At 42.1% G+C, this 26,212-nt stretch overlaps 1 protein-coding gene across 1 annotated transcript in view; it reads right to left on the reverse strand.

The window, feature by feature from the left end:
• Nucleotides 1–2,941: 2,941 nt before the first annotated feature.
• UROC1 (urocanate hydratase 1) overlaps nucleotides 2,942–26,212 on the reverse strand; it is a 44,223-nt gene continuing 20,952 nt past the window's right edge. Inside the window, exons 10-21 of the mRNA XM_026857436.1 lie at nucleotides 25,110–25,198; nucleotides 24,569–24,631; nucleotides 23,698–23,877; nucleotides 22,866–22,963; nucleotides 22,549–22,621; nucleotides 21,096–21,217; nucleotides 16,185–16,255; nucleotides 15,119–15,217; nucleotides 13,331–13,430; nucleotides 10,436–10,517; nucleotides 5,054–5,153; nucleotides 2,942–3,181 (exon numbers count right to left, since the gene is read on the reverse strand). Coding sequence (XP_026713237.1) covers nucleotides 3,041–3,181; nucleotides 5,054–5,153; nucleotides 10,436–10,517; nucleotides 13,331–13,430; nucleotides 15,119–15,217; nucleotides 16,185–16,255; nucleotides 21,096–21,217; nucleotides 22,549–22,621; nucleotides 22,866–22,963; nucleotides 23,698–23,877; nucleotides 24,569–24,631; nucleotides 25,110–25,198 — 1,218 coding nt within the window. The 3' untranslated portion in view covers nucleotides 2,942–3,040. The remainder of the gene's footprint in view (nucleotides 3,182–5,053; nucleotides 5,154–10,435; nucleotides 10,518–13,330; nucleotides 13,431–15,118; nucleotides 15,218–16,184; nucleotides 16,256–21,095; nucleotides 21,218–22,548; nucleotides 22,622–22,865; nucleotides 22,964–23,697; nucleotides 23,878–24,568; nucleotides 24,632–25,109; nucleotides 25,199–26,212) is intronic.

Raw genomic sequence — 26,212 nt, forward strand, 5'->3', positions numbered from 1 at the left:
TGAATTATCCTTTGTCACCAAGCTCTTTTCTCTATCTGCAACCAGGCACAAGCTTTTTGGGTCAAGTGTCCGGTTTTTGAGAAAAGCATTAAGCTACAAAGATTCATAGGAAGGGTGAATCTTGCCTGGGGCAAGCTTGAGACTTCACTACAGAAATTCAGTACCTCTGCACCCACTGCCTGGATCTGATCTGATGCAACCCCTGCAGATGCACCGCTTGAAGACTGCTCTCCCTGTACTGCGTTTGTCCAGCAGCGAGGTCAGCTACCTAAAAATGTCAGCAGCATCCCCACAGAACGGCAGCCCATTCACAGTCCAAGCTTCTCTGCAAACGAGTAGAGAACAGATAAGATGAGGCTCAGCAGAGCTCAGAAAGGGAACCTTCATTCTGGGCTTGTTCGTGGTTTCTGTATGTTGGAAACCACCTGCTGTTTCATTCTAGCCCCCAAAGCCAGTTCACATTTGTTAAGTGCTTTAGACAACGCAGTTAAAAGGCCAAAGCAGATTGAAATGTATACAGGGAGCTATGTAAACTACATTAAACAGCAGTGAATAGTCATAAACATGACCAACTGCTCATCAGTTCACTGCCTTTCTGTCACCCGTTTTGTCTTATTGATGCTACCTCATTACTAAAGACTTTGTGATCTGAACTTTAACTAGTAGCTCTGCTATAGCACTCGTACATTCGGGTTCTATATCTCCTTACACTTAGTCCAGAGTTACAAACTTCCAAGGACTTGAGTGGCATTAAACATGGAGGATTAATGTCCTCTGGTCGATAAAGCTACAAGGAGAAAATAAGGTTCGGGGGGTTTTTGGGGGTTTGTGGGTTTTTTGGGTGTTTTTTTTGTCTGGGATAAAGGTGAGCATGCTGGCAGGTACCCCAGTATTAAACAATACAACGGTGAAGTATTCACAATAAATACTCCTTCAACACTGTGGTGGATTTTCAACTCAGACTTAACACAAATCTGTGGAGCAACTCTACATTCGTGAGTACAGAAAAGCCAAGGTTGTTCCTGACAAAACAGTACCCCAGTGCTTTTGGGCTACGAAGACTAGAGTGGTTTTGTACAATACCAAGATACTAACTTTGGACCCGGTCCAGTGTGGTTATTAATAATAGGTAATGCATAACATATGTCAAAGCAAAGGCTGTCAAATCTGGCTGACAACTACTCGCATCTCAATCGTATAACTTGGCATGTGGGCATTCTTTCCACAATATAAAGCAATTCTGATCAACTGCAGATTGCACTTCACAGAAGGTTCCGTCACAAGCAGATGTCAGACTCTCACTATTCATCTGGAGACATACACAGTACGTGAACAGAGTAAAGAACTGATTTGTGATCCAAAATAAATGCTTTCCTTTCCTTGGCACCAGAGGCAGTACGGAGCAGCAGAGTGTGCTCACCTGGCAAGTACCACAGGGTCTAACCGTTGTGCAGTTTCCTGAGACCCCACAGTCCTGAGGGCTGCAGCTCATCACACCTCACCCGCAGCAGCCAACACAGATTCACCTGTCTAACCCCCTTCCCTTCCAAGGGGTAACGGGTGCCCAGGAGACAGAGACAGGCCAGATCAAGTGCAAAACCATGTCCGTGCTGGGGGATTGCTGAGGCTCTGTGTTTGTGTCTGAATGAGGCCCAGATGCAAGGGCCAAGAATCATTTTTGTACACACACACGTACGTATAGTTATGTAAAATATGTTTCTGTAAATATATACGTACATATCTCGATATGTACGTGTATGGGGGCTTGAGTAAGCCTCAAATTTTGGTTCAGCATCACAGCTGATCAGAACAAAATCTTTCTGACTTACTGTTCACACAAAAATAATAGTAGGTTCACGTGCAAAATATACATTCTTTCAGTTGCATCTAGGCACACTGGGTTCCATGCCTTCCTAACCCTTCCCAGGAAAAAAGGAGACCAAAAAGACCTTTCTGTCTCTATTTTACCTTATAATCAACTTCTCTGTGAAGAAAGTCCACTCTGGTTTTGGTGTTTTAGTTTGTTTCACACCAGTTGTGTTTTAGCTCAGAAGTCTACATGATCATTTTGTTTGCATCACTCACATCCAAATGGGTGAGTAGCCCAAAGCAGCAGCCAACACTAAGGATCTAGATTTTTCTGGAGGTTTCCATCCATTTAGAAGCTGCTCAAGTGCAACGGGCTTCTACAAAAGAACAAACTCATCACTGTGAGGCAGCAAATTACACACATCAGATTCAGCAGAGTGGCACCATCTCAGACTGATGCGGGATTTGACTCATGCTAATTTATCTTGAGTTGTTCTATATTTTCCTGGCCTTGCTCGAAGATGTTTGGAAATGATCTAGTACTTACTGCCCTTAGACTTTTCCACCCACTTACTACTGCATTCTGTTCCTGCTTGGGGTGAAAAATCTGGGGTGAAAGTTTCAGGGAAAAACCTGCAGGCTTGCTGCACTTAAGCAGTTTATCTGTTGCTTCCTTTTGCAATCACCAAATGCTTTTATGGCAACAGAGAAAAGCTCTAGTCTAGCACATGTGGCATCAGGACATCCTCCACCAGCTGAAGAACAAGTTTGTTTACACACCCACATGTTTGGCTACTAGATTTCATGGCTCTTTGCTGACAGCAGCAGACTCTGAATTCAAATGAGGAGTTCCAATTTCCATTCCGCACTTAATCTACCAGACCTAAGAGTCTCCTTAGTTTATGAATTAATCGGGAATAAGTGGATTTTTTTTTTCCCCATTTAATTTTCAGGGACAAAATTCCAGTTCTTCACCTTACAATGAATAGTTTCTTATTGCAAACATTGTTCTAAATATGTTAGTGAAAAGACTTTTTCTGACACCAGTGGACCTGGCACAACAGATACAGATTTGTCCTATTAACAAGTTACAGGGGGGGAAAAAAAAAAAAACGAACTCAGAAAGAGAGATATTTGGAAACCTTTTATCATTTGGCCAGAGAGCAAACTAGGGTATCAAGGAAGCAACTTCAAATGTATCTGCAAGGTCAGCGCTGGGCTTGGAATACCATTAATGTTTTGTGGCCTGCTCCAAGATGTTCTCGTCCACCACCTTGTGAGGGAGAGTCACCTTCAACGTGTCATTCTCTTTCATTGCTTGGCAGATGGTTTCATAAGCATAGTCATTACCCGACCAGCAGCGTCTGGCGACCTGTCAGACCAGAATATCAATGGGGGGTAAAAATCCTAAAGTCCTCTTGCCACATCCATCTTACACAATATTTGCACAAACACTGGCACCCAATTTCATGACAATTCTCTCACTAAAAATAATTGTGCACTCCGTCCCAGCTCTGTAAAACTAGTACTTGCTTTAGATATCATTATCATTTCAGCAGTCGATGCTTTTGTGGTGAGATACATATTTAGAAAGGAAAATGTCACTCAGTGCATTTTCAAAATGTGAAATCAAGGAGCCAAATTCTCTGCCAGCATGTAAGGATGAAAGTCCATGGACAGTCAGGGAATTGGCAAACCCCTCTTCCAACAGCAAAGCTCTACATTTTGATCTACGTACAAGCAAGATTCCCCAGAAAAAGTCAAAATTTGGGACAAAAGTAGTAAGTCCTTCCCTCTATTCAATGCCTTACAAATCGCCATTATGAATTACAAATCACTGTCTGAAATATTCAGACTAGAAAGTCTTCAAGAAAGAAAATACTTGGGTTTCAATTTAGCAAAATATTTAAACATAGGATTGATGTAAGTCTAACAAGTTCCCAGGATCACAGCAGTAACAGCTAGAAATGAGCTTTAAGGTCAGCAACTCAATTTCCCTGCCACTCACCTATGATTAACTCCTGGCAGTATATTTTCAAGGCTACACTCCAGTTTCTTTCCAGCCTTGTATATAATACGGGTAACATTCTCAGACTGTCCTTTTTTCAACATCTGTGTGGAGGAGTGGGGCTTTTGCTTGCAATAAAGCAGAGCAGCAAAAGATTTATTGGGTTTTTAATAGGCTGTCTCTGATACACAGCTCTTGTTAAGGGTCTGTCTGTATTATTCTAATCTACAAATTAATATAATTGTCCTCCTCCTCCTGCCTTAATAGTTTAATACTGTGTTTTTTCAGACTTGGGACAGCAAATACATGCAAATCGTTCCTCCTCCTCTTCTACTCCCAGTCATGCCAGGTCTTACAGGGAGAAAAAAAATGTTTAGGTCTAAGGCAAGAAGGAATTCTGCAGTTCTCTTGAGAAGTAAACCAGAACAGATCATGCCAGCATTGGCAAGGAGCTCCCTCAATACATCAGGTCCTTGTGAGGTTACACGGCTGAAATGCAGCAGGTCTTGCCCTTTAATTAGACTGTGCATCACTATGTCCTGTTGATTTGGTTCCCTGCAAGTACTGAATCAAAACCTCTCTGCCACTTCAGAGATACGATCCTAGTCTTAAACCCAGACAGGATCTATCTGGACACTAATGGAACACAAAAACTCTAATGGTTTTTGTCCACAAAAGCAAGGATGAGCTGGCTCTTAAATGACAAGCCTTTCAAGATCCCTAGATTGAGAAGTTAGGAATAGACAAGACTAAAGTTCATATAACTGTTAATTGTATTATGCAGGCAAATAACAATGCCAACATGTCCAAATAAAATTATAGTAACCATGTTTCCCTTTCTGCTGGGAATTTACTGGGCTCCAATATGTTGTAAAGTCCGAAGGGATGGTCCCAACACTTGACAGTAAGTCCCTTACTCAAGAATTACTCAGCCTCTTTTACTGACTTGAAGTCTTTTGAAATTGGTTAGAGGGAAAAAGAACCCAAAAAACAAAGAGACAAAACAGCTCATTGACTCTAGTGGAATCAACCTCATAACCACCTGTATTAGGAGGAGTGAGTAGAACAAGTCACTTGGCCCTTTAGGACTATTCCTGGGATACAAAAAGCCAGATCCTAAAAGCACCTGCCCGAGCGCTCATACTCCCCATACAGGAGCACTGGAACCCAAGTACCTAAATAAACATAGTCCTGGAGGCAGAAAAATATTAAACATGTATAATGAGTTTTACTTACACCATTGGAAACATCCCAGCTGAGCATCATCTTAGCCCGTTCTTCAGCTTCCTTGGACCCATCCAAAACCAGGCCAAATCCCCCATTGATCACTTCACCCCTAGAAAAAGTGTAAGAGAATTAAATCTGATTCGAAGCAATCCCGCAAAACTCACAGGAGTTAGTTTGTTCAGTTGCACTGCAGGAAGAAGGATGAGAACATAGAAATTGTGTTGATTAAGAGATATTATTAGTGACCTTCATACGTACAATGAAAAAAAGGGAATTTGGCAGGGCAAAGGCCTGATTTCCTGACCTGTAGCAAACCTATTCCACCTTTCTTGTAAAGCCCAGCTAGCCAGTATCTGCTCCAAGCAGGAGTGACAAAAACTAAGCCTGTGCTGCTGGAAACAAGTCAAGAGAGGTTATAGCACTTCTGACAGTCTGGAGAGTCACCTATCTCTGGGTATTTTTAAAGGTTAAGCTGTTCATCTTTGCTGCACCAGAGCCTGCCATAGAGACAGGAGCGTGAGGAGGACTGTGTACTTATTGAAGCAGACAGATGGATCTATTTATATTCTCTTGGGACAAACGAGAGAGCAGAAGTATTTTATTAAAAAAAAGCGTTAACCACTACTTAATGCACATCTGCCTCGATCATTTCAAAAACAGTCATTCATTTCGTATGAGATACATAGATGTTTAGAGACATCGGTGCCAACTTTTCCGGAAGCAGACTTATTGGCAGAAGAAAAACAGAAATATGTTAAAACTCACAGATTATGGTTGGGAGATATACCAGTCTGGTTTTAAAAGGACAAGGGAAAACACGTAGAGCAACACAAATTGTCCGACTTGAGAGTCTGGCCTGCTCAAGTTCCATTTTGTTGCATATGGTGAATAGTGGTGAATGCACCAGAATAATTAATTATTTGTTGCTGTAAATCTACGAGTTCTGGCATTGTAATTCAGCATCAGCAATACCTGAGGGATGGGGCATGTCATACAACACACGGTAGGAGAGCTTACTGATGGACACCCTGGAGGCAGGATTTTGTCCTCTGTGTTTAGTCGTTAACGTAAGGAGTAAGTTCACAAAATTTACATGTAACAACAAGCAGACATATCCATGAATCAGACAGGAGTTAGGAGTCTTCCAATCCTGTAAGGAATCATTTCTTACTGTGTATTTTCCAGCAGTAACTTAAGCTTCTCAGGAAATGGGGAAACGAGGCTGTTAGAGCCCCACAGACCTGACATCTCCCGAAACTGGAACTCACGCTTTCTTATGTTCAATGGAATGTTATTGCTTAATTCCCTTTTACTAGTTATATATACTACTTGTGTGCTAAGTAGGGCCCTACCACATAGCTGAGCAAGGAACTTAGAGCTCCAGATCTCACCCATCATAGTACCACTCCGAATTCCCTCTGCTTTACCATTATTAGATACATCCTTATTATAAATACCTTTTCTGTTCAAAGGCACAGTTTTCTTGAAGCTGACAGTTCTCACAGCAGAATGGCAGTGAATGAATCAGCTCAACAGGACATTTTGAAAGCAAGCCATGTTTTAATGGAGATGTTCGAATATTGTAAGCTCCGACTCTTCAAAATAAATTGTTTCTTTTTGACTGACCCTGTCAACACTTTTCAGCTTGAGATTTAATTCCCAGGATCTTGTTACCGTGTGAAATCTTTCACTAGTTCTGCTTTTAGCCTTATTTTGGGATGAAAACAAACATCCGAAGATCTGCATTTCTTGCAAATTCTCCCTTTTGAATAGTTCGTGTTGTTGCTGTCTTCTCTGAAAGAGGGGATGTGACTGGATGACAACATTATAAATGTAATTATATCAGGCAAGGGCCAGTACCTCACCATACTCTGCTGCTTCTATGTACAGAGACCAAATTAGCACTACTCTTTACTGTCAAAGTACCAAGCTAGAGTACACTTATGGACATCAGTGGTGCCATTGCCCTGTAACTGGGATCACAGTATGAACACACCTCCAGACAGTCTATTGGCAATATCAAACAATTTAAAAAAAAAAAAAAAAAAATCAGACCTCTGGACCGGTGCTTTATAAAGATATTCTATATGGGAAGATGATGTTCTTTCAGTGGCAAAGATCCCCTCTGGGTCCAGCATCCCAAAGAGCACCCTTTGAAGCTTAGGCATGAACAGTGAGCATCTGATCTCACTAGCACTCCATAAATCTAGAGGCTCGCCATCAATTTCCACAGAGATGCTCTATTGTAAATCAGGATCACTCATCAGAATCTGTCCTATTGTCTGAAAAATCGCTCGTCAATTAAATGCCAGCGTTTGTTAGGATGGGTTTTCTAGCAAAACCTCTCACTTTTAACAGGGAGCTCTCTGCCTTCATTAACATTGGATCGCATTTTCAGGTAATTAAAGAAACATGTGGCATTTTGACCTAAACTACCTCCTACAATTTCCAGATGTCTCTTCCTAACATGATCAAAGAAAACAAGGCCTCTCTCACAATCAAGATGCCACACTGTCAACAGGCCAGTTGGATTCTTAAATTGCTTCTGCCTTTCTGTTCCTACAGGTTGCTCAGGCTCTGCGCTAATATGCATTTTCCTGCAGATAAACGGGCAGCAAGAAATGAATAACATTCATTTGCTGTAATTACAGTCAAGACTATGTTAATCTTAAGTCTCTCAAACACCACATGTGATGCAGATTCCAGCTAAATAAATATTAATCCTCCTTTTTCTGTTTGTCCCACAAGGCTACAGAAAAAAAAAAAAAAAAAAAAAAAAAAAATCAAAGCAGGTGAAAGGCACCTCTCCAGGCTCACGGGGAAGACGGGGCAGATCTGTCAGCACTTCCAGGCAAGCCCAGCCTCCGCAGGCAGGACTGGTGGCTGAACACAGCGCAACTGCCATTTCTGAACTCCCCAAACAGAAACTTGCCAACGACAACTTGATTTCTCTCTAATCACATGCATATCTGTTTATAAATAAGCTTCCACATGTGCTCTCAAGTTCCTAAATCAGCTGATGACAGGACGACTTTCAGGCACATGGAGATTGATTTATTGCAAGGTCAAGCTGAATTTTTAGCTCTCTAGAGAAAAGGAAAACCAGGCTCCTAAAACCTAAAGGTATCTATCTCTTCCAGGCAAAGAAAGTAATTTGTTATGGCTGGGGGGTTGTTTTGCTTCTTTTAAAATGATTCCTCTCTTTCTCCTTAGAAAGCAAAGGGGTGCAGCACCTGAACGAGCCAGGCTGGTGCCGCGATCAGTTAAGCCAAGCAGAACCACCTGTCATGCCGTGGCTCTTGGGGGCTCTCCAGACCATGACATCTAATGACACGACAGCGTTACCACATCGGATTCTCAGCGTGGTGGCTGATTAAGGCTCGAGCAGAGACATGCCTCATTTTCAGGCTCTGCACTCTGCATTGAAGCACAGTAATTTAATCACAGAGGGCTGTGACTGCTCCCGAGAACAAGGGGAGCAGACACTGTGCCACAATGACAAGCCACTAAGCAGCCATAGGAAATGTCAAAAAGGATAACCAAACCCTGGTTTTCCATTGATATTTTCGTTTTGGTGAATAGCCACACACTGGTTTCCTGATGCATTATGTAAATGACTGCACCTCTGCTCTGCCTTGGGCAAGAGCTGCTTTCTAATCATTTCTCCACTTAAGAAACAACTAAACCAATATAACTGAAATTGCAGTGTGGTCAGTGTCAGTTCTCCAGTCTTACCATTCGGCCAATCTCTCTTTGAATTGCTCAGAGGGGGTTAGAAACGTGCAGGAGGGATTAGCCTTACGGAGGCCAGAGAGAGAGGGAATATGATCATTTGTATCCTTTGAATTAAACATTACCGAGGCACAGAACATTCACAGCACAAGAAATTATTTTAGCAACTCAATTATAATTATCATAAAAACATTCCAAATATTTTGCACAACATGTAACATGTAGTAGAAAGCTGTTTTCTTGTATTCCATAAGCAGGTATTTTAAAAGGTTAAATTCAGCTAAGGCAATTCAGAGAGAACTAGTCTGCTGCTATCTCTGGTGTCTAAGACAGACGGCCAGAGTGAGAAGATATTCTGGTATGTATTTTCCATTCGGAGTTATGGACGTTGTGAATAAAATTCTGGCCATGGTTGTTATTATCACTGATATCAGTAAAGGCAAATTTTCACTCCACGTGTCTGAGCCCTCAGAAAGTTTTCTTATCCCCTTGTTCAGTTTTGCTCTCACGTCCCTTATTCAGTGGTTACTTGACTGAAATCAAAGGAATTAGAGTACAGGAGAGGGAATTCTCCATCAGACTTGAAGCAGTATTGTCTAGATTCATCTCATCTGGATGAATAACAATTAAGTATCATCAGATGTCTCTACAAGTGATCAGATGTCTCTACAAGTGATCAGAAGTCTCTACAAGTGATCAGATGTCTCTACAAGATGATCTGCTACAAGTTCTTTGCTTTGCTGTTCTTGGCATATTCCAGAGCGGGATGGAACAGGGAAGTGGGAGGGTTCACTACAGTGTTTAATAGAGGGTTGTGCCCCCTTTGACTGGTCACACCACCAAATGAAGAGATGGCTGTAGATGGGAGAGGCTTTGCTGGACTATGCTGGCAAGGACAAACCAGAACTAAAGCCTCTGCTGTGCGGCCAGGCTCTCCTTTTCTCTACACCTCGGCCAATTCAGAGAAAGCTTTTAGAAACATATGAAGGAGATCAGTTTTCCCCTCCATATATAATATTTCTTTCATTCTGCTTCTCAGTTTAGGCATTTCTCTTAGTTCTCTTCTGTGGAGGAGGTGTTTAATCCAGTCCTTACTTGGCTGTGGTCTTTTATCCTACTGGGCACAAGCAAGAGGAGAAAGACCTGGGGGTCTGCTGGCACCTGAGCTGTTTTGTATCAATAACTCTCTGTTGCACTTCAGCACATGAGCATTTGTAGTGGGGTCCTAAGGTCACAGATTTAAATACAGCTTAAGGGGAAACCTAAACATAATCCATCCACTAACACTCTGGCTACACATGTGCAAAGACAACTTTGGAAGCAGGATCTGTTCAAAAAGACCACAGCAGACTGCCCTTGTTTGGCAAATTAAGTTCTTCAAACTGTGCCATGGTCAATGTCGAAAACACATTTTCTAGGCCTATAGGCATTCATTAAAAAAGCCTCATACAACACCACACTTTACCTTATAATATGTCCTTCCAGCCCTTGTTTCCAAACCCATCCTTCCCACGTACGTGACACTGTACTGCTCCAGTAACATAGACATCTCTTCCCCTTTTCCCCACAATTCCCCTCCTGTCTCTCCTCCCCACACGCATACACAGCGGTGCTAATGGGATTCAGAGGCCAGTTTTAGAAACACAGATAAGTTCTTACCAGCCAACTCCACCACCGTTGTGCAGCGCGACCCAGGTGGCTCCTCTGAACGCATCTCCTACGAAGTTTTGTACCGCCATGTCTAGGAGGAGAGGAGAGGAGAGGAGTTACAGGTCTGACATGCTGCCTTCATTATACTGTTGTGCTGCTGCTTACTCCTTCCGCTGACACCTCGATTATGGCTGTGTGAAGGCAGTGTTGGAGGCAGGGTTTACTCACAGCTCCTCTCACAGATGAAACATCTCAATCTTGGGAGGAACGGACAAGAGAGATCTTCCTCCCACTCTCTGCCCCTACACTGGAAGAAGCAAATGGCAGTTTCACACTGGGGCTTGTGAGGACTCTGGTGCTTTGTGCATTTGTGATCCAACTCAAGCAGTTGAAGGACATACCAGCTCCTCAGCTGGGAGATATCTCCTCAGGGTGGAGAGAAATACAACCCTCTCCCTTGGGATGCCTCAGTCATGAAAGAACGGGCTGGACACATCCATGGGGAGGATTTCAGAATGGGGGGAAACCTGGAAAACTACACAGCTTGCAGTTCTCAGAAGCGTGAGTGCAGAAAGCCAGACTAAAGCTAAGGAGTTGCATCTTGGGAACACAGCAGGGATGAAACTGATACTGGCCCAGTTCTCTGGACATGGGGGAATTTTACCCTGGACACAAGCAGCTAAAAAAAAAAATAATCACACAGGTGGTTTACTTTTTCTAATGAATTAAGAAAAATAATTCAGACAAATGTAATTTGACAAATATCAAATGCATTATTTCCACCAAAACGTTCACTAGAATTATGTATATTCACTACAATTTGTGCTAAAGCATATACCCAGAGAGGTGGAAACTGGTACACACAGAGGATAAAAGGGTAAAATTTACTGGAAACGTTTGTCCAGATTTAATAGATCATTCGCTGGGCTTTTAACAGGAAAAAAAAAAATTAAGATACAAGCAGCAATATCCCCCCCAGTCACACTTGCAGATCTGCTGTTGTTACATGTCTGATGGAAAAATGAGTTTACTTGAGCACTAATCTATGTTAAACCCTGTCAAAAGCCCCATTATGGCATCTTTTATCTGGCATTATGTCACTTTAATAACCCAATTATCATAATTACAGTGCTGTCAAGAGGGAATGGCAGAGATCGAAATCCCCCTGTTCTAAAATGTACCGATTTCTCCCTCAGCCACTAGCATGATAAGAGTGGAGGTTGGACAAGGAGTGTGCAAGTGGACTAAGGATGTAATAACGTGCTGCTCCTTGGCTTCAGTAAAGGTCACTAGGTGTGCAAATGTCTGCGCGGTAATGCCCCACGTTTGCCAAGGATCAGGCTGAGGTACTGTAAAACAAGACAGGCAAACACTCTGGGAAATTCCTGTGTGTTAGAGAGGAGCCAGTTTCACCTGAACCAGCTCAAACATAGTGTTAAAACAGGAAAGATGGGAGAGAGGAACACCTAAGATTTTATTCTATTACCTCCAGAGGGTCATCTGGTAACACAGAGTTAGGCCTGGTGGTTTCAAAGACCAGTGAAATCAGTGGTCAACAGACTTTAGATAAGCCCTTGGAGAAGGGCAATGCTTCAGGTCAGTCACAAAAGGCAAAGAGAAACACAGCACGACGAGGAACGGGGTTTAGTGAGCCTTGTTTCTAGTGCCGTCTTCTGAAGGCATTGCCTGAGGTTTGCTTCTGCTGCTAAGCCCTTTGGTGGGGATGTTACCTTGGATTGCTGCTCTCCGTGCAGCTGCACCATTTTCTCACAGCTTGTCAGAACCAAAAGTTATTCGAGGTTTCTGGCCTGTTAGAACTAGCCAACATACTCAAAATGGTGAAGTGGGACTGACAGACACAGCTAAAAGCCTCATTTCATCGAGAGATACAGTTAAGATAGCAGGGAACTTCTTAAAATTGAGCCATAATTTGGTTCTATTATGAAGGCCCGTAATGGAAGTAATTCAATAGGCTTAGCTACCTCTGTCATAATTTCCCCTTCTACAGCAGCTTGTATCCTCCAATCTCACACCACTTTACAATTGTCAGTTCGTGACACGCAGAAACACTACTGTGCTAAAGCTATTATCATAAATTCCACTTTATGGATGGAAAATTGAAGAAGGTTTAGGTTAAAAATTGCTTAGTGCATCACTTTTTTTTTTTTCAGGTCTCCGACCTGGTATTTCTTGGGTTTATTTTTCTAAAGCATCATTTCACAAACTCTAAAGCAGAATCTGGCTAGTGCAGGTCAGGCATGCAGAATTTATGGTTCCTTTTGTATAGCAAACCTACATGACTTGCCCAGTCACACTGTAAGTGAGCAACAAGGCTTGGAGTCCGACGCAGAATGACTGACATCCGTTTTTATGCTTTTTATGCTATCAAAGTATGTTCCCTTATAACCAGAAAAGTTCCTTTCAGGAACTCCAGACTGTTTTCTTGAGTCCTTGGACAACGAAGCAAATGCAGCTATGAATCTTTTGGCTTTAAGCAAAATACTGTTATAGACCTGATTTTCAGCTTGTGAATCCCAAGAAAATACAGCTGTAATTCTGCTCAGATGACCTCGTCGGAACAGCGAGGTGCAAAAGTAAAATCAACCAGAAGACCCAGTCTTCTGAGATAGACTGCTCTCCATTCACATTCAGGTAAATCTGGTGCATCTTCATTGATTTTTTTCAGCATTGTTATGGACCTCTCCTATTTAGCTCCACATTCATGTCTGTATCACTATTAAATCCCATATTAAATTCCTTTCTTGGGAAATCTGATAAATTGGGATTAAAGGGTTAAACAAAAACATTTTTAAAATGTTGCATAACCACCCCCCACCCCCAATTTCTATTTTCAAGCAATTTCCTTGTTTGCCCAGACAGACAAGCCGTGGCTGCTCTGCTGACCTGCACAAAAGGCTGATCCATCATAAATGTTTGAGGTTTCTCTGTAAGGACTGTCGGTCCCACTCACGTCATGGTGATCCCGGCTGAGGACTACCGGAGCCTGCAAAAAGCCAAGGACAAGATAATGGAATCCTTCATGGATTTGTAATGCTACTGAGGACCATCGTTTGCCAAATGCACTTGTGTCTTCAGCAAGTTCAAACCTCAGTGTTGCCCCCTCTTCCAAACCCCCTGAAACACCTTCTCCACCTGCTGTTATTTAAATAGTTGCTCACATACTGTTCATGAAAGCCACCATCCTTTCATAACTAAGAACAAAAGCTTCGTTTTATGCCCATGGCATCCTCAAAGGAGGGCAGGGAGAAGAGGGGAAGGAGCCAGGTTATTTCTTCTGGGCATTTCCATGCTGAAATTTCAAAGATGTTTATTTCAGTATGCAAAAATATTCATTCAAAAATAGTTCTTGTTTGCTGTTGAAATCAAAACTAACAGTAAGAAGTTTTACAATTTTTCATTCTTTTAAAATTTTAGTCTCAAGGCTTTAAGACTAAAACCAAGTTAGCAATGAAAATCAGTTACAGTTCAAGTCCATTTTTGATCTGGAATGTAACTGACAGTTTGAATCTAGATCAGCTTGCAGGTCTTCATTTTCATTGGCTATGCACAGGGTTTATGTAAGGATAATTCACTCCTGGCATGATGTGCTATGGAATTAGCTGGCTCTGTTTTATGCTGGCAGTGAATTAAAAAAAAAAAAAAAAACAACATTGAAAATAGACATGAACACCCAACCTGCAAGAGGAGGAATGGAGATCTGCATAAATTAAAAAAGGATGCAACAAAATCCAAAGGGCCTGGGAGTCTGACCTTGTCAGTCATAGCTCCAAGGGAGTGCTCTGTCTGGTCAGGTTTATTTTTTGAGACTAGCTTGCAGTGACACTAATTTTGAATCCCGAGAAGGTCAACAGCATTTGAAATATTTTAACAGACATTTTCTAAGTAACAAAACCCAGACCTTTCCTAGCTGGAATCCATTCTAAGTTGAGCTTGCCCCTTTAAAAAGGGTGATTGTAATCCAGCTATAAAAGAGATGAAGATGAATGAGTGACAATGTTTTGGTCAGATGCTGCTGCACACACAGCAAGTAACGGGTGTAATTTCTGAGGGGTGCCTACATCTACCTACAGTATTCACAAAGAACTTGGAAAATCCCTATACAATTTAGCCCACCGTATGTATTTTTACACCACCACATATGGTCAGTGGGATTTCACACAGATGAGTAAGATATTATTCCTTGTGCACTAGAGTGGCAGCATCAAGCCTAACAGTTTTCTTCATTCACATATGCAATGCAAATGAAAACTGACTGCAGAGCTGGCTGTAGCCATAACAGGGCTGAAAGGGAGGGATAGAGGGTAAGAAGCACTGGGGAGCGCCCCAGTCCTTTGTTACCTTTAACATTTGAGGCACTGCTAAGGAGTTACAGTCCCTGCCTCGTGTTTTCAGCAAATCACAGCATATGTTGTCGTTGTAGATGCCCAAATAGAAAATAAGACAGATTCCCAACGTGAAATAAAAGGCAGCATATTTCAGAGAGTCTCTCTTCTATTACACAGCACAATACTGGTGGCAGGCAGAGAGGAGGACTGAGCTCTAATACATGCTAACAGAACACTTGGCCCACTTCTGCTCTCACTGGTAGAACCTTTCTTCTTTCCCACCTGCCACCCCAGTCTCAGATATTAAACACAATTACCAGACCATATCAAGACAAAAAAGACAAACCTTAATCCTTCCTTCGGAAATTGCTCTGTTAATAGCCACAGCTATAGACACACGACCCCTCTGGTCAGAATATAAGATTCTAGCTTGAGAGCCAACAACCTGGAAAACAAAAATGCCAGTGATAAGGTTCTCTGTGCAACTGGCTTATCTTCAGGCCCCAGATAAATGGAGTCACAGGAGTGACCCCTTCCCTTCTGTACGAGAAAGTACAGATTATTTCTTCATCAACATCCAGCTTCCAGAAAAAAAGAAATTAAAATCCCTCTTTGAACTGAGTTTTATCTCCACTCACACAATCAGTGACATGTATTTCTGTATTCAGCTGCTACTGTCCAATAAATCCCACTTTTTAAATCAACCTGACTGCTAGGCTATAATCCCCCATCAACAAATCCCTTATCAACAACTGAGAAGCAGAGGTTTGGAACTGGCAACGGTGGGCTGGAAAGAAGAGAAACATGGAGACAAAGAATGGCAGAGAACATCTGTCCTGCACAGTTATGCTCCCCTCTGGCTTTTACCCCACAGACCAATCTGGCTTCCAGATGAGCAGAGCACATATGAACCCTACAGTGTTACCCCTTAGCTTCACAGTGAGAGCCTGTCCTAAAAGAAAAAAAACAAAAGATGCTTCACTGGCAATCTGCTTCCCACAGTGCAAAAGGAGGGCAGTTCTTTGGCCTCATCACCTGCTCTTGGAAAGGGCACTGGGAACTGCAGGTTTGAAGAGGTTGGGCCAAAGCAGTGCCAAGAAGGACAATTTGAATAGTGCTCTGAGAGAAAGGTAGTTACAAATGAGGTGGAGGGGGAATCATTGATGTGTTTCACTCCAGATATAAGACTAGATATCGCTGGGTTGTTTGAATGTTTCCAGATGAGGAAGCGAAGGGTAAGAACTGCTTCAGCTCACCGTAAAACCCCGCTGTGGAGAGAGTTTAAGTTATCAGCCCTGGGAGTTACAGCCAGTGTTTTCATTCATGCCCATTCCTGCTTTCCAGTCCAGCGTTCAAAACCTGCATTTTGGACCAGGAGCGGTCACACATGCCAAAGGAGGTTGTGCCCTTACCAAGCTGTGCCTGCCAGCTTCCCGGATCCAGCGGATGTTGTCATGGTACTGCTGCTTCACAGATGTGCTCACTTGCAAGAGAAAGCAAGAAAGAAAAGAGGTTTTGAAAATGAATGCAATATGCTCTAAACTTAATTTAATTCATCTGACAGCACTGCAACGTCAAATTCTGCTCTGGGATACAGGCACGCAAATAGGAAATGATATCTAGAATCCTCTGTGCAGCCGGTGCAGTAACTGGTACTGTGTATTTAGAGGAAGGTATGAGATGTTGCCCAGGAGACAGCTGGAACAATAGCTCCCATTCTGATCTTCAGGAAACTACATTAAACCTTGAAATATGGGTTACAGCTACTGTTCATTTTTGGTCACCTGGCTTGCTGCCTGCTAAATGCCAGTCCCTCTCCAAGCCCTTGCTCAGTCAGTAGCTTTAGCAAACTCCACAACACTGGGTACTACAGCCCAGTCTTGCATCAGGTAGTAAATAACTCCTCTGAGTCAGCCAGCAGAAATTCTCAGAAGCAGCTAGCGATACGTACTTGAGAATAAGTTACGACAATGCTGAGATATAGATTTATAGCACAGCAGTTGCTAAATGGCCCATGTGAATGTTTTTATTCCAAGAGAAAAGCGAGGTCTCTTATCCTACAAACCGAGGTGTGCTGCCTCGTGTTACTGTGGAGCACAAACTGCACAGAACAGCTTATTATGGAGCAGCTGCTTTATGTGTAAATCCACCCTACACTTTTTAATACATATATATGCTATCTAAGAAGAAAATGACATACAATGTTTTTATACTCTCCAGCTTCTCGATTCATATCTGTGCTATTCCAGCTCAATCAGCCAAACCAAAACAGAGTAAGGATAAAGATATTTGAAGTGAAAACCAGGGAAATACGGCACATATCACTCAGATACATGGTGACCTCAGTACAACCAGCTGCCTCCACAGGCATGGCACCATCTGCAGGGAGTGACAAAAGGGAGAGGGGGTATGGAATGGGACAGAACAATTGTCTTGCTGTCTTAAATTTGAGGGCTTTTACAGTTGTGCCTTTCCACACAGGCTGAGCGTGAGCTCAGACGAGGTTACAGCAGCCGAAGTTACTGCCTGTAGGCTCTTTCTGTATGAGCTCAGCTAAGTCACATTACCCTGTCCTGGGAGACATGGTCAGCTACCAGGGCTCAGCTGGCATGTGGCAACATGCTAAGCCAGTGACTTGCTCATGCACTGGAATCACAGAACCCAAATCATCTGGGTTGGAAAAGCCCTTGCAGCTCCTCCAGCCCAACCATGAACCTCACCCTGACCCTTCCCAACTCCCCCAGATCCCTCAGTCCTGGCTCAGCCCGACTCTTCAACCCCCCCAGGGATCCCAGGGACTCCCCCCTGCCCTGGGCAGCCCATTCCAACGCCCAACAGCCCCTTCTGCACAGAAATCCTTCCTCAGAGCCAGCCTGACCCTGCCCTGGGCAGCTTGAGGAGCTTCAGGTTATAATAATTTCTGCAGAGGCCGAGATAGCACATTCCCCATCACTTCCCCTCTCTCACCCATTTTCAAGTCAAATTATAATGCACATATAACTTTTTTTTTTTTTTCAAAAGTCAGTCAAACTGGAAATACTGCACACTGCTAACTTGAACTTGTCCCCAGCAACTGAGTGTTTAGATTAATATCTTCCCACTAGGCAATATGTCAGCAGATATGCATAGTAAAACCAGAAAAAGGAAAGAGGAAAAGGCAAGATACTCATATTTAATCCAGCTTAAACACATTGTTAAAGGGAAATGTAAAATATGATCGTTCCTGCAGATGCAGGCCTTCCACAGAGAGCTTTAATGATCCTAGAAAGACCTGTCAGTGCTCTAGGGGTTGGCTCCAAGTGATAGCTTCTAAACGCTCCAACCAGGATTAACGTGTCACCTCTTAGCTTCACAGGGAGCGAACGATGAAACATATGCTAGTGCTGTCCTAGTGGGATCGTGCTGCCACTCGTAAGCTTTAAGGAAGCATCTCCTAGATGGTGATGGGTAGTATTCATTTTGATTATTATAGATATTTAATGAGAGTTTACAGAAGTTAATACAGAAAGCCAAATAAAGAATGAGCTCCTTTCTATCGCTTTTATAAGATATCCCAGAAAGTACCTACCATATCTTATACTTCACAGAGCATAGACTTATAGAAAATATCTTACTGTCTGCTAATGCTGTCGAACATGTCCAGAAGACAGATGAGGATACTGGCTACAAAGACATATCTCAACACAGCACACTGTCCCTCCCAGCCAGCTCCAATAAACAGTCACATCCTCTGTCCTAACCTGTGATGTGTCCAAAGTCTGATTTCATCAGTTATCCCTGGGGAAGTGAAGAATCCTCCCTTTTAGTCTTAAATTCTGGAATTTTAAAAAATGTTACAGCTCTTTCTAGAAAGACCTTAACTTTGGAGTAGCTCCATGTGTCTCATATGCTAAACTGCTACCTCCAACTCCACATCCCAGCAGGAGTGTGTTTTGAAGTCAGGCAGGCTCCTGTGATGCTTCTGGTATTTCAAAGGCCCTTGTACTTATTTAGGGTTTAAAAGATACTAGAAAGCACTATGTACTCAGAGGAATAGTCCTCATCAACAGAGACTGACTCCCTTAGCTCTTGGGAGATTTGTATTGTTGTTATGCATCAGTTCAGTCTTCAAACCACCACGGAGGCTGTAAGTCCAAGTTACACTCCAACCATCAGTGCTGCATCTCTTGTGCAAAGCCTAACTGAAAAGCTCAGGTACCTTAGGAGTGGAAGCAGATAACACTACACAGGACTTTTTAACAGTTTTTGAGGTTTAAGTGCAAAAATCCGTCTCCACAAAAGGAGAAGAATGGTTAACATTGGACTCAAGGCCAGGTCAAAAGTTTAGACTTGGAATGTAATAACAGACTTCAGCTCTGCAGAGTTTTCACTCAGTCTTCATAACAGATTTATTTTATAAAATTCAAAGGTAGATTCAGATTTTAGACGGATATGTGTGTGAGCATATCCAGACTCTGGAGTTTGGTCCAAGCCCAGGTCCCATAGGAAGTGGGCAGCAAGTGGAATACTCGAGAACATGAATTCATGAATGGCTGCTTATTTTCTGGCCAAATTCTGTTTTCATTTCTCTTTGAAATCCTATTCTCATTGTCCTGCCAAATTCAACAGCAAATCCAATAATAGCCTTGCCCTTAAGCCTGTTTTTACCTGTTGGGATTTTTTAAATGTCATTTTTCATTTAAATTAAGAATATACATGCAAGAGTTCAATGCTTTTTGTCTGTGGAAGAGACTTCTCTCCCCAGCTTTACATTACTGCCTATATAAACACACACACACTATTGTACACACAGCAACTGATTCATTTCCCAGTCTTACAGTGCAAACCATCCAAAGGTCATGCATCAGTTAAATCTTAAGATTACTGGAGATTGAAGTACATGGCAAAAAATTTACTGCAAATTTTGGAAGTTAGATCCAGCACTATAGCATCGAATTCCACCCTCTCTTCAATTAAGCCAAAGGACCAGTTCTAAAAACATGAAAGTTCCAACATCCATAGAACAGGGTAGGCACTTTTGGGTCATTGCATGAGAAACACCTCATGCTCCAGTGCTGTTTCTTGAAGATGACTCCTAAGAAAAGTTTAGGACAGAGGTAAGGACCTTGCAAGGTCAGACCCACTCTACCAATAATTCACCTCTTAGGAAGAGGAGGCTGGACACCAGCCTTACATTATAGGAAGACAACAGTAGTTTTGTTTCAAATGAGAGACGTATCTGAATGTGATAGATCCTCTTCAGAAACACCACCCTAGATCCTCACAATGCTAACTGTTCCAGAAAAAATAGGAGAGCATTCAAAATTTTCACACTTCTATTTATATTTCAATTATGTCTTTCATGAAAAGAGCAATAAATATTTCAATATTAGCAGATAAACATGTTTATGCTCTCCTCCCCATAAAATATGCTTTGGATTTGTGATCCATTTCTTGCTGATCCCTTCCTTGATTCTGAGAAGCAGAATCTGAAGACTTCAGTGCTAAGGGACAACTGACATGTAAGACTGAGTCTGCTGTCCAGTTACTGGAAAAGTAGAGAAAGGAAGGGAACGCAGCAGGGCCTTCCACTGCAACCTGGGGGGTTAGGGTTCACATTTGCTGGCACAAAATGAGCTTGGTCTCAATTCCCATTCATAAGCAGGGGATAACAGTAACAGCCCACTTTCAGAGATATGGAAGAGTGAAGTAGAGTGTGATTCCTAGATACTAAGGCAGCAGACAGAGCCATGCAGATATTCCAGATGGGTTCCACCAGTGAGTAGAAACAGCTGTCAATTTATTAACAAATGACAAAAAGAGAAAGACCTCAAAATTGTAATCACAAATAAGTGACACTGGATGGAGCACCACATCCATGAAACCTGGTCTCCTGCCACTGATCTGCTTGCTACCCTCTTAAAAACCTCCCATGCCTCGTTGACCTGTGAGACAGGGGCAAAGCGATGCAACTCCTTTAAAAAAAACCACAACAAACCACAACAACTCTTGAAGACCTGTTGATGAAAGATATTGTTTGTCTTAAAGTTTCGAGGTGACAAAGTGAAGGAAAATCTGTAACAAATCAGGAGAAAGGCTCTTAGCCAAAATTGCAACGATAGCTTTGGGATCAATAACCTCTCTACATGGTGTTTTTACATTTCACCTACTGGTTACACTCCTTACAGGCGTGTGGAGAACAGCAAGATTTCCTGCCCACATGGAACAGGCAAGAGAATGCTTCCTATGGCCTCAGCCAAAAGCTAACACACATTTCACAACTCTCAGTTTCCTTTCCTCCCCAGAAGCACCCCCGGTGATGGGGGCATGGGATGGTGTCTTACCTCCCTGACGTATAGAGTCTTCCAGCACAGCCGTGGCAATTGAGTCAGTGGTAGCAAGATCCTGTGGGTCACCTGAGGTGCAAACCCAGCGGAATGGCCCAAATCCCAGGGAAAAAATGTCCCTGGGAAGAGAACATGTTTCATTAAGAGATAGTTGAAATTCTTTCCTTATTTATCCTGGCTGCTAGCAGTGCTTTTCTTTCATTAGCTGGAGACGGAAGAATTTGAAACATTTTCAATGAACTAATCTAAACAGAAGCATCAGGGACCATTAATTCAGAAATTAAACAGCGCTGTTTCACGCAGCCATTGACAGCTGTATAAAAATACAGTCAGGCCAGAATTTTGATAGGAATCTTAGGCAGTTCAACCAAACAAGTGAATCATCAGATGAATTGCAGTTTTTTCTTTTGTTTCCTCAAATATACTCTCCTTGCTGCCTGGTCTTTTCATCCTTAACCAAGGCTAACTCTGAGTGTAGCTACACTCTCAGACAAGTGTAGGTTCTGAACAAGTGCCTGAGTCCAGAGTCTTTTGCTGTCCACATTGTTTATACACAATAGCGAGATATGCTTCAGCTGAGATCTAATCTTGTCGGTGCCTTACTCTACGTTCAAGCTCTTATTCACATGATATAAGCAAGTTAAGCGTGAGTCAGAGGCAAAAGGTGTTACAAACTCAGTCCTTCAACAGATGTCCTGAGCACAGCTTTTTCTACAGGCAGTATGCACGGCTTGGGTAAGAGGTACTGTGTCCTGTTTCAGATGTGCTTTTAACTTCAGCGTAGACATAGGCTTTGATGTTTTGGAATTGAGCTCTACTGTTCGGAAGAGACAAGCTCTTCATTTTTAGCACCTAGAAGTGAAGTTGCCTACAGTTACAGTTTTAGGTTGTGACTTGGCTATTCTATTGAATAGAACTGCTTGAGGAAAATTGATGCAACAAAAGAAGACCTGAAGCTGTTCATGTAAAGAAGCGAAGAGTTTTCATTTGGCAGTGTTTTAGCTTACTGTTCACACATCTGGTGTCTGCTTTCGTAAGACCTTTTAATTGTAAAAAGAATAAAGCTTTACACCATTATCAAGACATGCCAAACTTCTGCTGTCAGAGTTGACATATAACATATCCCTCCAGGTCTGGCTCTTCTTTTCCCCTGTACACAGGAAAATGCAAGAGTAACTCTAAGGAAGCCAAGAGAAAACAGGAGCATGATGTTTACAACCAACAGGATATCTTCCCAATCCACACCGGGCATTGCTCCAGAGTGGAGAAAACAAGACTAACTCTGCCACAACACCTGTGAGATCAATTTTCCTACTGCTACTGTTGACTCCTTCTCATCATTTATATTGCACTGCAAGATTTGCACTAAGTGGAATCTCTGTAGCACTCTCCCCATAAACAGAGGGGGTTTATTCCAAACATGCTTTATTCCAGACTCCCCCCAACATACCCCATGATGTGTTGAACGTAGGAAGGATATCGAAATTCTGTTTTATTGGCTCCTCTTTTCTCAACATCAGCACCTATGAAAGAATTTTAATAGTCAGTGATCTGATGAAGAAAAACTAGAAAATACAAAACCAGACTGTGCCTGGGTTCCCATGAAGGCTCTACCTCAGCCACAGAGAAGGTCAGGGGTCTCAGAGAATGAGAGATTAAAGACTTAGTATAACACAGTGACCAACCCTATCCTACCAAAATAATCAGCTGCGAAGACGCATGCAGGATTGTCCTTGTTTCCACCTAACAACTCCAGAATCTACTCACCAGCCCTTTGAGCTTCCAAGAGAAAAGCATTGCCATAATCCCAAAAAAACATGCCCTTATCAGCTAGTCTGTTAATAGCAGCCACATGTCTCTTCAGACTGAAATAAAGAAGGAAACAGTTATTCTTGAGATTGATAAAATATCCAGAAGAATAATATCAGGAAGTCACTAAAGGCATGGGAGTAGGGGAGACAGATGGAACTGAAAGACCCCAGACAAATTCAGACATAAAGCCATAAGATATCAACTGAGATGCTTCCCGTCTCTGCAGCACCTGTTATCCCCAATTCGCAGGCATTAAGGGAACTTCATTAATTAGCAGAGAGGGATCACGTCTTTCAGCAAAGAAATGCAGACAGCTCTAAGGATGGAAGGCAACAACAACAACAAAAAAAAGCCTACACAAAACTGCAAAACCGTTTAATAAGTTCACAGAGAAAGCGAGCAGAGACAGAAAAGCTGAAAACCGCTAAACGTCACTGTTCTGGCCTCTCCCTTGGCCAAAACAGCCCAATTTTCCCTTTGTTTCCAATAGTGGATCATACCCCAGGACTGCTCACTCTGATACCAGAATATTATCTAGTTCTAATCTCCGTGCTGCATAGTTGCATATGGAGTTGTACATGCATAGGTGTAACCTCTTGGAACTCTAGAGAAGTAAATCAACACCCAACAAATGAAACTTTTTTTTTAGGTCATAACTAGCTTGTTAGAAATGAGTCCCTCCCAGAAGTTTACCTTTCTGATACCTTTGTCTTAGAGTAGTATGATATGGAATTGGGAAACTGGAAAGGTTCTTGTAGGTCCCTCATCCAAAGTCAAATAGATTTACCTCTCTTGTACCAGGGTCCGGAACTTCCCCGGATTGGTGGCAAGGAGCTGCTTCGCTTCCTCAAAGCCAAGCTGTACCGGATAGTATCCCCCACTGAATGGGTTATGACATGAAGTTTGGTCAGACCCCAGATCAACTAGCAGCTCTCCTGTTGTGTCCAACTCATATACGAGCCTCTCCCTGGAGAAGACAATGAACGGAGTGTTTGACCAGCAGCTCTCGTTTCACATTCCAGTTCCTCTTTCAGGTGAGCATCTTCCATCCCAAGAAGCTGTTTATGAAGGTATGCCCTTGGCGGGCTAAGTCTTTGTTTTACCATTCAGGAGGTGGGAAATGGTGGTGATGAAGATTTAGGTGCAACTTTTATACTTCACATTTACCTGTGCAGGAATGCTGATAGATGAGTCAGATACCAGTATGACATACCAGTCTTACTGGTCATTCTCAGCCCTTGGCATATGGTGTGACAGCAAGATTTACCATTGAATAAAGCGTCAGAGTGCCAGAATTTCTATCCATCATCTGATTATTTTTATTTGATCAATACCTTGATAATTCTATTCTCCACTGAAGTCAAAGGCATTTTGTTGCTATCCAGTTAGCAAAAGGTTAGAAGGAAGAATCTTAGGGATTTATTTTCCTAAGAAATTCAGGGCTCCATAAGGAAAGGAGAAGATGCATGGGAAGAAACTGGCAACGGAAACACAAGGATGAAGACCCCTTTTTTGACAATACAGTTTTTCATGAGCATCTAGAGTAATGAACTCAGCACTAGGTTTAATGCCTCTTCTCTTCCAAGTTTGGGAAATAATTCCAGGTTGACTTACAAGCAAAAGCATTAATATATCCATTGTCCATATACACTACTTACCATAGATCTACCACATTCCCATGGTATCCCAAGCTAAGGGCAATTTTATTCTTTCTTGCATCTCTAGAATAGATAAAAAAGATTGGTTGAAGAAAATGCACCTCATGTAATTCCACCTTGCAACGTACAAATCACATACATAGTCAAACCTAGCAAAAAAAGTCTACGAGTGGTTTCCAACACCCATAAGCAACAGATCTGCCAACCTTCATGTAATCGATGATTCCAGGAAGCTTGAGTGATGCTTCAAGTGTAACATTATTTGTAATTGCTCTGTGCATATTCATGAAATGGAATGAAGTCACATTTAACATATAAGTGATGTGAAGCATTAGCAGTGGCTTGCAGCAAGCACTGGCAGTCACTAATAATGACTGCTGCTGTTCTGATGGATGGATTCACATTCAAAAGCAGGCCTGGAATAAGAAGAGGTGCCCCTCGACCCTTTCTATATGCACACTAAAACGGCCCAGTGGAGAAAGACGTGAAGTGAGGATTAGGAAGCAGAGATAAACTCACTGAGCCACGTTACGAGTCATACCTAAGGCGTGCAATGCAATGGTCCAGGTTGTTAGAGATTTCCATCAGCCATCCCTGCTTGTGACGTTTCAGCAGTGCTGCTTCATCAACCTAAGAGAAACAGCAGGGGTCTTAAAACTCCTGTTTCCCCTATCCAGTCACTTTACCCGTATTTTTGCAATTAACCTGCAAGAAAGAGTAGCAAATAGGTAAAGGGAATAGCTCTGCCTTGGCATATTAAAAATATAGACCATATAAAAAAATATGGAATAATTGTTCAAATACTTATTTTTCAACTTTTTTTTTTTTTTTAACATTTTCTGTTCTCTTTTACTCCAGGCTCGAAGCAAGAGAAAAAAAAAAAACAACCCTTTGACAGAACACTTTCCAAAATATTTTGCACACCAAAAGTTATCATTAAAATTGTACAAAGAGGTAATATTTTCCTGCCAATTTTAATTATTCTTATTGTTTCTTTTCATTATTATCTTGAAAAAAAGCAAAAGTAAAAATCTTTCTAATTTATTTTTCAAATCTGGCTATTTTCTGTGACAACACAATTTCTATTTAATTAAGAAAATACTTTCTTTGATCAGCTCAGCGATAGATGTTTCTGCCAGACTGCCCAGGATGAAGCAACGGTTTGCTAAATAAAATTGACTCTCACTTTTATTCTTCAACTGCTGGTTGAAAGTCTCAACCAAATATGGAAAAGAGGAAAGCATTTTCTTATCCCAGCTAGCTAATGCCTCTGAAAAATGGAATGGATCAAAACAAAACTATGTCTTGAATTCCCTCTTGTTTGAGCTTTGAAGCTCCAAACAAGCTCAGTCCCAAATCTGTACACTCTTCTGGGCTCAGCTTCTGTGTGTGTCGGCGTGTATATGCCTAGGAGAGAGCTGGATAAAAACATAAATGGATAGACAAACTGTGGAGGCTTTGGCACAGATTCGGTATTAACGGTTCAATGTGCAAACCTGCACATCATTAATACTTTTTGTAATGAGCCATCAGTGGCATAAAGCAAGTGGAAAATTAATTCAAGTCAATTTTCCGTGGTAGCAACGGATTCAGACACCCACAGTGGTGTCTGCATAAGAACATATAGCCCTAGTATCTTCTCAT

This window comes from Athene cunicularia, assembly GCF_003259725.1.
Source record: "Athene cunicularia isolate RWA chromosome 12 unlocalized genomic scaffold, athCun1 chr12_part1, whole genome shotgun sequence".
NCBI lineage: Eukaryota > Metazoa > Chordata > Aves > Strigiformes > Strigidae > Athene > Athene cunicularia.